The sequence below is a fragment of the Berghia stephanieae genome, chromosome 5 (genome assembly GCF_034508935.2).
Source record: "Berghia stephanieae isolate SIO BIC M18660-M18661 chromosome 5, UCSD_Bste_1.3, whole genome shotgun sequence".
NCBI lineage: Eukaryota > Metazoa > Mollusca > Gastropoda > Nudibranchia > Aeolidiidae > Berghia > Berghia stephanieae.
The window spans coordinates 19,761,338-19,776,337 of NC_088364.1; the positions used below are offsets into that span (position 1 = coordinate 19,761,338).

At 36.1% G+C, this 15,000-nt stretch overlaps 1 protein-coding gene across 1 annotated transcript in view; it reads left to right on the top strand.

The window, feature by feature from the left end:
- The window catches only part of LOC144973875 (uncharacterized), a 56,688-nt gene that overhangs the window by 37,579 nt on the left and 4,109 nt on the right, over nucleotides 1-15,000 (top strand). The window contains exons 22-33 of the mRNA XM_078916764.1: nucleotides 310-452; nucleotides 868-968; nucleotides 1,604-1,765; nucleotides 3,066-3,246; nucleotides 3,675-3,859; nucleotides 4,742-4,906; nucleotides 7,608-7,768; nucleotides 8,387-8,582; nucleotides 9,405-9,544; nucleotides 11,275-11,395; nucleotides 12,383-12,562; nucleotides 13,453-13,491. Coding sequence (XP_078772890.1) covers nucleotides 310-452; nucleotides 868-968; nucleotides 1,604-1,765; nucleotides 3,066-3,246; nucleotides 3,675-3,859; nucleotides 4,742-4,906; nucleotides 7,608-7,768; nucleotides 8,387-8,582; nucleotides 9,405-9,544; nucleotides 11,275-11,395; nucleotides 12,383-12,562; nucleotides 13,453-13,491 — 1,774 coding nt within the window. The remainder of the gene's footprint in view (nucleotides 1-309; nucleotides 453-867; nucleotides 969-1,603; nucleotides 1,766-3,065; nucleotides 3,247-3,674; nucleotides 3,860-4,741; nucleotides 4,907-7,607; nucleotides 7,769-8,386; nucleotides 8,583-9,404; nucleotides 9,545-11,274; nucleotides 11,396-12,382; nucleotides 12,563-13,452; nucleotides 13,492-15,000) is intronic.

Here is a 15,000-nt window from a genome sequence, read left to right on the forward strand (position 1 = left end):
ATATAGTGAAATCGACATATTTCCAGTCATCATCAGAATTTAAATAATGGGTAAATGTGTCAGGTTAACCTCGCGGAAATGAATATCAAATTGTCGAATCTTGAAAAAAATTATTTATACAATGTGGTTTTGATGTCTGTAGAAATGGTAAATTTTGCTGATGATAATATGTTGATTGGTCGGAAATTGTCTAGAAACTTATCTATCACTTTCACATACCCATTTGTCTGTATTAGTGTCAACTTTATTTTCATATCAACCTGAATAAGGGCTAAAAGTATGTTTTGCTTTCTTGCTAACCTATTCAAGGGGAGCGTCTTCTAGTTTTTCTGACGTGGATTGTCTTGATGAAGATCAGATGGAGGCTTTGATGAATAAATTAGAAGAACAACTTGGATCTGATTGGTCGGATTTTGAGCCTGATACGATTGAGGAATTTGGGAGTTTGATGGGTAATAATTTTTTGCATTCTTGACGTATATCCAGGCAAAGAAAACTTGATAAAACAATTATCTAGGTATCCAGCCTTGAAAGTCAAGAAGCCGAGAGTTACCCCAGCTTATGTTACCCAAAATAGACTTGAACCATTGCTTGATACTTTCTATAAACGTGAAAAAAACTAAATAAATATATTATGATATTTCAAAGATAAAAAGCTCCATCACTACATAATATAAAAAGATTTCAATAATAAGTATATCATGTAACGAAATTAAACTTGAAAATTTGATATTTCACTGTAGGAAAACTATACCACTAAATATATGATTTATCATTTTGATTAGTATCATATCATTGGCAAAACACAGAAAAACATTAGGCTTATTTTAATTTCTTTTTAAAGCACATATCTCTTGCTAATTTCAGGAGGTGCCTCGGAGGATATCCTCAAGTCTCTAAAGGAAGAACAATTAGCCAGTGTGGACGGGAAAGCATTGGGGAAGATTCCACCGAAGAAGTTTGCAAAGGTATCAAAATGCTCTTTATGCGTAATATGTGTGATCTCTTGTAAAAGAAAATGATAAAGTAATATTCACGTTTATTATATCAGAGTGGATGGTCCTGAGATGATGCGATGGATCACATTTGTAACCAATTGCCTCCATATGTTAGGTTGAATGCGATGATTAATATTGGATTTTAGCTTAACTTTTACCATTTAATCTTTTTGAATGCCTTTAACCCCCTCCTTAACACCTTAGGAAAATCGTCACATTTGTTACGATACAGCCAACATTTTTGTCATTTTAATTTCTTTTGTACATCATACTATTTGAACAAAAATGTTTGCTATAGTTAAAGTATACTAACACTGTGTTGAAGAGCTCGTTTATCAAAAAGAATATGTATAGCAAGAACTAACAGCTTTTGTGTTTGAGTGAAATAAATCTATTTGTGTATAGGCTGGATGTGAAGTTTTGGGGACAATCCGGGAAGTGGCCGGTAAGGAGAGAGTTAATTTAGGTGAGTGAGTTTTGGTACTTGAAATTTAAAATACATTAAAATATATTTATTCAAATGATTTGGTGATCAGACTCAGTTTTCTACTCCTAGTTCTCCTAGACGTGGTAGATTACATTTGGCCTGAAATTTGTCTTTGCAGGCATTCTCTGCAGATAAGTTGAAAGAACTGACCGATGACCAAGCCATGCATCTGAAATCAGATCAGGTATGGAGAATGGATAGAACACAGCGACAAGCCTTGGCCAACTTTACTAAAAATGCTGGATTCTCAGTCCCCAAGGCCAAACACAGAAGCAAAAAGGTATTGAGTCATAACATTATGACAAAACACATTACTAAGGAAAAAAACCGTGTGCTTTTATTATGGCGTACGTAGTACCCACTAAACGCCCACAAAACGCTTACAATGGATCTATCAAATTGAGAAAATAGAGAACAAGATACAGGTGTAAGATAAAGATGTGAGAAAGAAAAATACAAGACTGGTGATCGAACCCCAGACCTTCTGATTACCGGTTAGACGTGCTACCATTACATAATAACCGTTGGTCGGATTATCATAACCGTGTAATGGTAGCCCGTCTGACTGGTAATCAGAAGGTCTGACGTTCGATCCCAGTTGAGGAAGACTGGCTTTCATGATGTTTTTTTTTCTTTCTTGTATTATTATTATTATTATTATTTCTTGTTTTGTCTTGTCCTGCTTCATACACACGTTTCATATCTTTAACTTACACCAGTGCCTACTCCCTACTTTTTCAAAATACCTTATAAAGAATTTTTTTCAAAAATTAGCTTTAATATAGCGTTCGTTGTATCCACTAAACCGTGCTCAAAGCACTTTACAATGGGTCCCAAGTCATTATCAGGTAGGCTGAGACATGACTCCTCTGAAGCGTTATTATATTCTTCTGGTTTGATGTTAGACGTGTTCTATTCCAAATATCTATGACATAGCAAACCCTCAATGTAAAAAATCTTATACCTGAAACTTCAATTCTCGCTTTGTCATATGCCTCTATTTAGAACGGTATATAAAACAGGCGTTATACATCTTTGGAAATAATTGAATTTCATAATTTAATATTCTGTAAAATTTAGTTGTGTTGTGATATGAATTATTGTTATCAATTCAATCATTTTTAGATAACTGTTGCAAAAGTGTCAATTGACATCATGAAATGAAAATGGTTAAATGGAATGGATGTTTCTATTGAATTAACGAGGAAGATAATGTGGATGTTTTTGGATTTTTCCCTTTGTCAACAAAACATAATGAATAAAACACTAGAGACAAATGAGAGATGAGAGAAATGCGTTGTTAAGGGGAATGCCCTTTGTAATCATATCACATTATCAACGCCATTCTATCATCTCTCATTCGACTCTTATGTTACATTCATCCTGCATTGTTGACAAAGGGGAAACCTGAAACAATTTCTGCCTCGTGATAAATTGAAGCTTCAATTCCATTTGGCTATTGATATTTTTTTTTTCGAGCTCCAAGCACCAACGTCTTCATTATCCAGTAGTCCTTAATATGATTTGATATCTACATTATGAGTCATTCTATTTGAGAAAATTGTGTCTCTTTCAAACAGGTATCTTCGTCTAAAGATTTCCAAAAAAGCCGCAATTTGCCTAGATCGTCATGCGGGTCAAGCCTGTCCTTTGCCGGGCAAAGAGACAAGTTGTTGGACAGTCCCCAAAAGGTTTCCAAGTTTGAAGGAACCCTCAAGGGAGATAAAAGGTCTTTCTTCAAGAAAATCGTAGAGAGTGAAGGTAAGAGCGCCAGGATCTCAACATGACACACCCTTTCAAAATGGTGTTAGATGCGGAGAATTTAATTTTTTGTAGAAAATTTGACTTCAGGTTGGTTGATACTAAGATGTTAGAAGCTGTGAACTGTAAAAAGCAATAAACATAAATGAATATAACAGCTTTAAACAAGAACAAAATACAAAATTGGGAACGTTTCAAAACTCTTCATCAGCCAGCAAACCCCCTCCACCCCCCCCCCCACCCCCCAATGAATACATAGAAACATTTTTTTAACCAGGTCGACGACAGAGGAATATTTGGCACGTGCCTTTGAAGTAGAGAATGTTTGTACGCAAAAGTATAGAATTATAAAATTAATTTTGCCTGTAGATTTCATTTTGAATTGCCAGGTTTCATGTTTACATACCCTTAATATATTTTGGTTTCAGACCACAGCATTGATCAGTTTACTGAGGATGAGATGAAAAGTACATTGGAATATTTGACTGAATCAGTCAGTGAAGATGATAGAGAAGATTTCTTGTCCATTCTGGATAATCTGGAGTACATTTCAGACGAGTCATTGCGCACCATGTTGGAAGAATGGCCTCCTTACATCCATTTACTTCAAAAGGTGAGCGCTTCAGTGATTGTTGAATGTAAAAGATAGATGATGAATAATGGGTTGACCGAAGCTCAAAATAAGTGTAGAATTGATGAGGTGGGAAATTCGACATGATTTTATCACCAGTTTTATTGATTAACTGGTAGTAGGTGGCATTTACGCATTCTGATACAAAAAACCACACCATAAACTTATAATATGAAAGAAAAATAAATTGAGTTCATCAATATAACAAGGGGTTCATCAGAACTAGACATTGTTACTTGTTCTTATTGTCCACTGTTATCAGACATAGCTGTTGTACAAGGTTTAAGATTTTTCTATAAATTACCTATCCCAAGAAAATTAGAAATGCACAGACTAGCAATAAACCACCTATCCATCAAGTGCCAGATATATTGCATACAACGGCGATCACGACTCTCCAATCCTCTATGCCATCAGTCCTCTTCAAGAAGCCACCGAACATGGGGCATAGTGGCTCAGCGGTATATTCTTTGCTTCGTACAGAGTTCGATCACCCGCCGCACTGTGTGGACTTGAGTAAGTCACCTCGCCTGAGTTTAATTTTCAGCGCTGCACTGCGGCTGACGTTCGACTTAGTCCAGTCTTCCCTTGGAATAGATCCTAATGACAAATTCCTCCATGGGAATGAATGAATAAAGGGACATTTATTCATTTATTTTTATTTATTTATTATCTCTCTCCACCGACTTGACTTCTGATATTTGAGACTTGTTATATGTGTGCCATTCTTTGTCTGTCTCTAAGCTTCATACAGGGCGGCCTTGTAGTAGCTATGTAATGCTCAATAACAGGTAGAGGAGGCTTGAACTAACGTCAAAATCATTCTGACAACATTTGGTCTATACCAATTCATTTATTTTTCAGCCTGAAGTCATGTGTGAGGTAACAGACCAATTAGACGAAGAACTCCTGGAGACTTTCTGCAATAGAATTATTGACTCGGATGTGACGGCAGCTGTAACGACGGAGATTTTGGAAAGATGTGCTCAATGTGCTGTGCTTCGCTTCGTCGATAGGAAGAATCATGGGGTAAATTGCTTTATTACAGTCATTTTGGTTTTGGGCAAAAACAATTTTACTATAACAATATCAATTACGCCTTTGACATGGGGAACTCATATAACTTTTTGTATAAAAGTGTAGGCGTTCAAGACTTATTCACCTCCTCAAATGAAATGATTTTGACACTTAATGATATTTTGCCAACAGTGATAATTAATCCTAAGGTAAATGCGTTAAACCTCTATTGTTGTTAAAACGTAGCTAACGACAAAAAATGCAAAGCCAATTAATCGGAATAGGTACAGTTTTTGGAAGATCATAATGGAAATCATAATGAAGAATAATTAGCATCAAGAAAACAAATGTCATGCGTCAGGATGTCCCCTCAACACCAGCAATTCGCATTGACAACGAGGAGTTCGAAGTCACTGATCACTTCACATACCTGGGCACAACCATCACCAGCAACATATCGCTTGATATAGAATTAGACAAGCGCATTGCCAAAACTGCCGTTAACAAGGCAAAACTGAGCAAGAGAGTGTGGACCAACAAGCAACTTACTTTGACCACCAAACTCAAAATCTACCAGGCGTGCATACTCAGTAGCCTACTGTTCGGCAGTTATCCTGGACAACATATGCCTGACAGAGGAACCGCCTGAGAAACTTCCACATTCTCTGTCCACGACGAATTCTAGGCATCTGGCAGAACAGATTCACCAACACAGCAGTGCTAGAAAGAGCGAACTCCCTCAGTATGCATCGCATGCTCTGCCAACGACGTTTGCGATCGTTTGGTCACGTACACAGGATGGACGATGGGCGCATACCCAAAGAGATCATGTACGGTGAACTAGTTCTTGAGGTCGAATAACCGGCCTTCCAGCTCTGCGTTTCTATCATGTTTGCAAGCGGGACATGAAACTGACAGGCATTAACTCAATCACATAGGAATCGCTTGCTGGCGACCGCAGTGGCTGGAGATATGCGGTGAGGGAGGGAGTGAAGAGAAGTGAGGAGAGGAGAAAAAAGAAGTTTGAGGAGAGGAAGAGAGCAAGGAGGAGAGAGAGGCAGCAGAACCAAACATCAAACACACAATCAAACTACGTGTGCAGCTACTGCGGTATAGACTGTCATGCGAGGATCGGTCAGCTGAGTCACACCCGTCTCTGATGAGACCAAAGTCACACAGGGCGCAAAAACCATCATTTCTTAAGACGGAAGAATGCCTACTACTATAATGAAATGATTTATCAACTTTGGCATTTGCAAACTCAAACTCGTAATCCATTGCAGCGCTCTCAACATCATTTTTTCTGTAAGTGTGGCCAAGAAATCGCATCTGTCTAAACTGTGATTACATTGATTATAGGAGTTTGGCTATGTGCCATTCTGAGAGAATGCCTCTTCATTTCTGATGTCATCCTTCAATTATTACTTTAGTAAGCCACCAAAGAACCATGTTTCTGCAGCTGAAATTTTCATTGCACATTCCACCCACCTAAGGATGGGATTACTGAATACGGAATAAGAATATAACTATAAAAATGTGACTATATAAATATGACTAATTACTGGATCTCATAAGATATATTGAAATGTTCTTTTGTCAATGGAAAAATCCCAGCAATTATTGATTGAGTCTGTACAAAAAGGTCGATCTTGCGGCGTTTGCCACAAAAATACTCTTATGCAAAGTTATTTGAAAAAAACCCACTAAGGAATAACTTTTCACCAGTTTCTATCAGTTAAATAATGTAAAATAAACCAATAGCTGACAATCTAGCTCCAATAAAATAGCAGAAATAGTTTCTCAAAGGTTTAAAATAGTGTGGACAGAATATCAACTTTGTTCACAATTTGTCGACACTTTATAAAGCCATAGTTACAATAATTTTGATAGTAGAGCGTCAGCACTTGGTTTGTTGGTCTTTATTCAACACAGAATAAAAAAAATGATGAAAGCGAATATTATTTTCCTCAATTCCTCTTTCAAAATAACCTAGTTTTTGAGTATTTTTTGTGGCGAATATCACAGACTCAGATAATTACCGGATAAATGTTTAATTCAGAAAAGTGAGTGGAGCAGGTACTTATGTTGATAACAACAAGAGATGAAGTGAGTAGAAAAGTGCCAGAAGACAATAGAGATCAAACATTTTCGCGGCGGTGGTGGGGTTTGCACCTGCGACCTTATTGGTACGACAACTCCGCCTGGCAGGTGAGAGCGTGGCTCTACCGTGTGAGCTATCCACGAATACAAAAATATCCGTATCAAACTCAGGTCAATTCTAGAGCTCTCTCTCACCCACTTCTGGAGACCGTCGGTTCGCTCGCCACAAAACCATCGCGACCAGCAGTTAAGCTTAATAGCCAATATTCTCAACACAAACATATAACATAGAAACGATTGACACATTGAGTATGCTCCGGTATATGGGGTGAATTTTTAATTCAGAAAAGTGAGTGGAGCAGGCACTTATGTTGGCAACAACAAGAGATGAAGTGAGTAGAAAAGTGCCAGAAGACAATAGAGAATAAAAATTTTATAGAGCCACGCTCTCACCTGCCAGGCGGAGTTGTCGTACCAATAAGGTCGCAGGTTCAAACCCCACCACCGCCGCGAAAATTTGTATTCTCTATTGTCTTCTGGCACTTTTCTACTCACTTCATCTCTTGCGGATAAACGTTTGCAGTGTTATTTAATCTATCCATTCATTTACCAGCACATGCCGCCAATGGAGGATGCAAAAGCTTCCGTATTTATGAGAAAACTTCGACAAATGAATATGCCGGACTGGGATCTGAGGGCCCTAGCCATCGCCCCAGGAGCTCTGAAACCAGAAGATATTGACAACATTAAGGATTTAAAGCATTTTAGGAACGAGTGAGTTTGGATTTAAAGTTTGATCTTACCTTTGAAAAGTCTTGCAAAATTATATTTGAGTTTAGCATAAAGAAAATATCAATTCATAAGAAAAGATGATGTTGATGTTGTTGTTGTTGATGATGATGATGATGATGATGATGTTGATGATTATGATGATGATGATTATGATGATGATGATGATGATGATTATGATGATGACGATGATGCTGCTGCTGCTGATGATGATGATGATGATGATAATGATGGTGGTGGTGGTGGTGGTGATGGTAATGATGATGATGATGATGATGATAATGATGATGATGATGATGATGCTGATGCTGATGATGATGATGATGATGATGATGATGATGATGATGATGATGATGATGATGATGATGATGATGATGATAATGATGATGATGATGATGATGATGATGATGATGATGATGATGATGGTGATGATGATAATGATGATATGTCCCATTCAAAAGAGTTAATGCTGCTGCAGAATCTACTTCAGTCACAAATTCTATATTCTACCTTAAATTTCAATTTTCGGAATCAAGTTCACTTGACGTAAATAATACCGATGTGTTACATGTTTTTAAAAAATAAATTTGTTTTCTTTTTCAGATCCGAACTCGAAGTCTTCATGGATGACGACGTGTCCTGCTGCTTGAAAGATGAAGTAAAACGGAAACTTGCCAAGAAAATTCGTGAAGCATTGGGTCCATTATCCTCCTGGTCAGATGATGTTGTAGACCTGGTCGGCCAATTCGTCCCATACCTGTCAGACTCCGTCCTGGAGAGTGAACTGACTGGGGAGGTGGTGGGTGAAAATAGCATTTGATTTATCATAATTTGATTTTATTAAAGCATTTATCTAAAAAATGCACAACGTTCACCAGCCGGATATTACTCTGGTCATATAGTGCCCCAATTTATATAGCACACAGAATCCACTGTGCTCTAAGGCGCTACACATACAAAGACAATAAGAAACGCTAAATGCAAGTATCTAGCTACTATTATTACTCAAAAACTTTTCTGAATAGGAATGTTTTCAAAATGTAACATTTCTGAGCTCGGATTTTATTTATATGTTTTTTCCCCATACTTTTCGGGGCCCCGGCAGAGAAAAATTTTCAACTAGAGATAGTTTACATATGGAAACATTAATCTGTCGTTTATTTTGGGATCGGAGTGATCTATCGGTGGATGTATTTCAAAAAGTCCTGATGTATTGATATTTAGAAGCTAAAAATAGATATTATAGTCAAAACTATGACATTGTAATTAACTCTTTGTTAGTACAGACAATCGTCATAGTTTTTAAAGAAACAAGACCGAGACCTCACATTTTAAGTCATTTCTGCGATAAAACCAACCTTTTTACAACTGGTTCAATCCGATGTAATACTCTTTGAGACGATGGGTCACGTATAATATAGCACCTTTCCAGATCATGATAAATTAATCAAAATAAATATATAAGTAGATAAATAGATAATCAAATAAATAAATAAAAAAAATTTAAATGAATGAATGAATAAATAAATAAATAAATAAATAAATAAATAAATAAATAAATAAATAAATAAATAAATAAATAAATAGATAAAACGAAGTTCATGTTATTTTATATTGGCAGGTCATGAAGAACTTGGAACATCTAGAACCAGAGAAGGAAGTAAGTGATGAAGAAAAGAAAATGTACCGATCTGCCTCCAGAAAACTAGCTGAACACATGGAACGAAATATGGAAAGTGTCACCAAGGACAAGAAAATGAAGTAAATTTTTCCATTCTATCATTGGTGATCTGTCTTCTTTTGTCTATTCGTTTTATACTCGTATATTGTTATGATCCAAAAATCCCCCGAAACGATTTTCATAAGGAATTTATACTTAAAGTTGCGACAAATGTATGAGTCGATCCAACTTTAAAGAACGGTAACGACAAAAGCGGCTTTAGAAAAGGTAAAATACACCAATTAGAAATGCTTCCGTATTCTAAGTCTATGTCTGTCTATCTATCTATCTATCTATCTATCTATCTATCTATCTATCTATCTATCTATCTATCTATCTATCTATCTATCTATCTATCTATCTATCTATCTATCTATCTATCTTATCTATCTATCTATCTATCTATCTATCTATCTATCTATCTATCTATCTATCTATCTATCTATCTATCTATCTATCTATCTATCTATCTATCTATCTATCTATCTATCTATCTATCTATCTATCTATCTATCTATCTATCTATCTATCTATCTATCATTATCTATCTATCTATCTATCTATCTATCTATCTATCTATCTATCTATCTATCTATCTTATCTATCTATCTATCTATCTATTTTCTATCTATCTATCTATCTATCTATATCTACATCTATCTATCTATCTATCTATCTATCTATCTATCTATCTATCTATCTATCTATCTATCTATCTATCTATCTATCTATCTATCATCTATCTATCTATCTATCTATCTATCTATCTATCTATCTATCTATCTATCTATCTATCTATCTATCTATCTATCTATCTATCTATCTATCTATCTATATCTATCTATCTATCTATCTATCTATCTATCTATCTATCTATCTATCTATCTATCTATCTATCTATCTATCTATCTATCTATCTATCTATCTATCTATCTATCTATCTATCTATCTATCTATCTATCTATCTATCTATCTATCTATTATCTATCTATCTATCTATCTATCTATCTATCTATCTATCTATCTATCTATCTATCTATCTATCTATCTATCTATCTATCTATCTATCTATCTATCTATCTATCTATCTATCTATCTATCTATCTATCTATCTATCTATCTATCTATCTATCTATCTATCTATCTATCTATCTATCTATCTATCTATCTATCTCATCTATCTACTACCTACTACTATCTATCTATCTATCTATCTATCTATCTATCTACATCTATCATCATCTCATCCTACATCATCTATCTATCTATCATCTATCTATCTATCTATCTATCTATCTATCTATCTATCTATCTATCTATCTATCTATCTATCTATCTATCTATCTTCTATCTATCATTATCTATCTATTATCTATCTCTCGTCTATCTGATCTATCTATCTATCTATCTATCTATCTATCTAGCTAGCTGCCTGTCTATCTATCTATCTATCTATCTATTATCTTATCTGTCTAGTCTGATTATCTATCTATCTATCTATCTATCTATCTATCTTTATCTATTATCTATCTATCTATCTATCTATCTATCTATCTATCTATCTATCTATCTATCTATCTATCTATCTATCTATCTATCTATCTATCTATCTATCTGTCTGTCTAGCTGCCTGTCTATCTATCAATTCTTGTTTCTGTCTGGCTACAAACACATACACACCATTTAATGAATGAATATAATAATTATACGCAAATGTAGCTTTTCCCTCATTATCCTCTAACAAACAAGTTGGTTGATTTGTAAATTTCAGAGCATTTTGTCTCCTGGCGAAATTCCCCCCAAAGCAATCCAGCGTTGATTACATTTACAACACAGATGAGATCAAGGAAGGATTACTTAACTGTTCGGATTGGCAGATTGACAAAGAAATGGTGAGTCAACTGTCAAACGATTTGAATCAAGTCCAAAAAATACGCATGGAATTTAACCGACGTGTATTTATTTGTGGGTCTGATAACCCAAATTGTAATTGAAATACTCTCAAGCCAAAGCGAAATAGTGTCCAATACAACAATATTAAAACGGACCCATAATTGTGTTTGGATATCAGACCTGCAAAATATGTTCAGGTCGAATTTAACACAAAAGAATTTGAATAGCTGACTTTCGATATCTGCTGCTGGCATGCTAGCTCTCCTTCAAAACTATTTAGAAAAAATCACTATTTTGTCATATCTATATTCAGTGAGATAAAATGGAAAATACTTGTTTGCTTTACCTACTTGAACAATATGGTGAGTGTATTGGAAATTAAGTTGTTAGTTAGAGTATAATTAACTCATTTTCTATCTGGAAGCCACTTGGTAGGTTCTGAAGGTCGCTTCCTCATGCTGAGCCATTCTTTTTTTCTTTTAACTCTGAGACAGTATTACGGGTTTTTGTGATAAATAATATGTACATCACATGGCACATCGGTATGATTTTTTCCTTTTGTACTCGTCCTTCTGTATGAACTAGAACTAGTCACCTCGCCTAGCACACTTTGTGACACTACAATGCGGCTTTTGCCGAGGTCATTCAAATATTAATTATTCCCCTAAGAAAAATTTCTCTATGGAGATGAATAAAGGAATTCAGTTTGACATATAGGGTATGAATATTGATTACATCAAACTCTACTTAAGAGGTATATTTGTAAATATATGCAATGTGTCTACAATGCTTGTTTTGGTAATGTTGAACAGATAATGACGATGGCGACGACTACGACGACTACGATGACGACGACGACGACGATCATGATGATGATGATGATGATGATGATGATGATGATGATGATGACGAGATTATGAACATGTTGATGAGAATGATAACAATGAAGATGAATACCTTATTATTCTTATTCATTATATTTTCAGTCCGTGAGAGCCCTGTCTAAAATCATCAAATCGAGGAACAAGACATGGGATGACAAAGACATTCGTATAATGAAGGATTTCCCATCTGGAGTTACATCAGAAATGATAGACGCTATGAATAAGACAACTCTCTCTGACAAGTGGGAGGAAATCAACGATGCTGAATTCTCTATGCCTGTTGTGAGTGAAATTTTGAATTTCTTGATACATATGGTAATACCAAAGAATCTTTGGGTTTTTTTCCGGTAAAAACAATAGAAAAGACACTGCCTTAGCACCACCCCTAATTTTATTTTTAAAAGTTACATCCTCCCGCGTGGTATCGTTAGATGCCTTCGCCTAACCATTCGATGAAATAATATAAATAACCCATAAAATAATGATAAATAATATAATATATTATATTTGTTGAGCGCTCTTCCATATCACGAGGATGTGCTCAGAGCGCTTTACAGGGGCATCAACAATTCAATTTGGAAAATAACACAGTCTTAAGATGCTTTTTAAACAGATCTTCCGATGAAGAATGTCGTATTTCTTTTGGAAGTTTGTTCCAGAGGGCTGTGATGTTTCTAGAAAATATCGTCCTCCACATGGCACGTAAGAGTTCTTTCCTTGAGTGACAAGCAATTTTCCATCGGATTACAAGCGAAGGGGTCGGGTTGGTGTATATAACTTCAATTTATTATAAAGATAAGTTGGTTGATATTTTGAAACATACGTCCTTTTGACAATCAATTCACTTAAATTGTTCAAATTGAGCAATTTGATGGCTAATAATCTTGCCCAAAGGAAACAGGACGTACCGACAGTGCGGCGTAAACCTAGGATCTCCCATGTGTTCTTTTGTAATAACTCTTTAAGAATGTGCTATCCTTTCACTGACCAAAGTAAGGTTATCATCCATACCTGAGTCAATTCGGGTACTATATGCGAAGTACGTTTGGTACTCATACACATACCCGTGGAGATTGAACAATGAAACCAAACATTTTAACAAGTAAAATGCTTAATTATTAAACGTATTGATATGAATTACAAACTTGTCATTTTATTTTTCAATCTTCAAGTTACGTTCAACATGGAACAAGATCAAGCCGTATTACAATGTAAGTCACATTTAACTCTTAATATGGAAGAATGATAACGTAATATTGTACCAGGCTTTGTTATTTGAAATTCTAAATTTATACAAAATACCACAGAAAAGAGAGACAATCGCTATCATCTTGGCTGCATCTCTATACTTCCCAAGGTGGGCGGAGAGATCAATTTTGTTGTTTCTATCCCGCTACATCTGATCTTTGTTTTGGAATGGGATTACAAATACTATCTAGGTTTTGTCCTGGCCCAGGTTGGAGTCCTTGGCTTTTGTAACAAGTCTCAGGCTAAGCACATGAATAGATTTGCTGCTATGATCTATATCTATTTTTTGTACGGCTATGTGGTCTAGTGGTATGACACTCGTTTTCGGATCGGAAGGTCCTGGGTTCGAGCCTCGCTCGCCGCATTGTTGAGTCCTTGGAAACGGCTCTTTACTCACATTCTCTCACCATACTCAGGTGTAAAATGAGTACCTGGCCGTTAACAGCGTTGTGTCTGTCAGAATGAAATGTAATATCGCCTAGCAGGCGTCATGTCTCGTTCTACATGTTTCATTTTGCTGTTGGTCAGGGACCCTTTGTAAAGTGCTTTGAGAACGTTTACTGGTTATTGCCATATATTTTTAAAAACCTCAAAAACGTTTAGTTCTATTATTGAGATGATACATGACTTAAATAGGAAGAAATATGAATTTTTATATAGAGAATTTCAACGGATTTACCAATCTCAGTGCGCTTCACAATGTTTAATTGATTTGCTCAGCAGGTCATATGGAAATATATTTCCATTTCATACGGTACGTTTCGCCTGTTAGGCGTCTTCTTTTATATCAACACTTTTACAATATATATCCTATACTGCCTATAGTCGAGTGGGCAATGTGTGTAAAATGCCTTTCCCAATGACATAAAGTCGGGACCAGAATTTTCCACTATCACTGTCACCCCTTCAGCCAATGATCACGCTTAACATTGCTTGAATTATATTTCAAGAGTAGACATCTTACCGCTGAGCCACATAGCCAGCAACGGTTACTTGCTAGTATTTGCGCTTGATCATACAGACCTAGCTACCAAATCACCACCGGGTGATCAGGAAAAAAAAAGGTGGGGGGCGGGGGGATCTCCACCCCACTTTGGATCGATTATGGACCCTTTGATTGTAGAAGAAGTGCTCTGCCGGCTGAGCTATTAGACCCTTTGGGACTTATAACTACGACTATAAAATTTAATGTATTGGGAGGGGGTCCCGATTGCTCAGTTGGTAGAACACTCGCTTCACGAGATCGATCCCGGGTGCACTCGGGATTATTTTCTGACCCCCCCCCCCCCCCCCCCCCCAATGACCAACCAGCAGTGATTGGGTAGTTGGGTCCGTTAGATCTATCGGAAAATAATTTGCGATAGACTAGCGTCCTATCCAAAGGGTAGCAACCAAATGCTATTGTCCGTTTCATGCTATAGAAACCGGGATAAACTCATGATTCTGAAGGACTGCAATGAATGTATTTACTT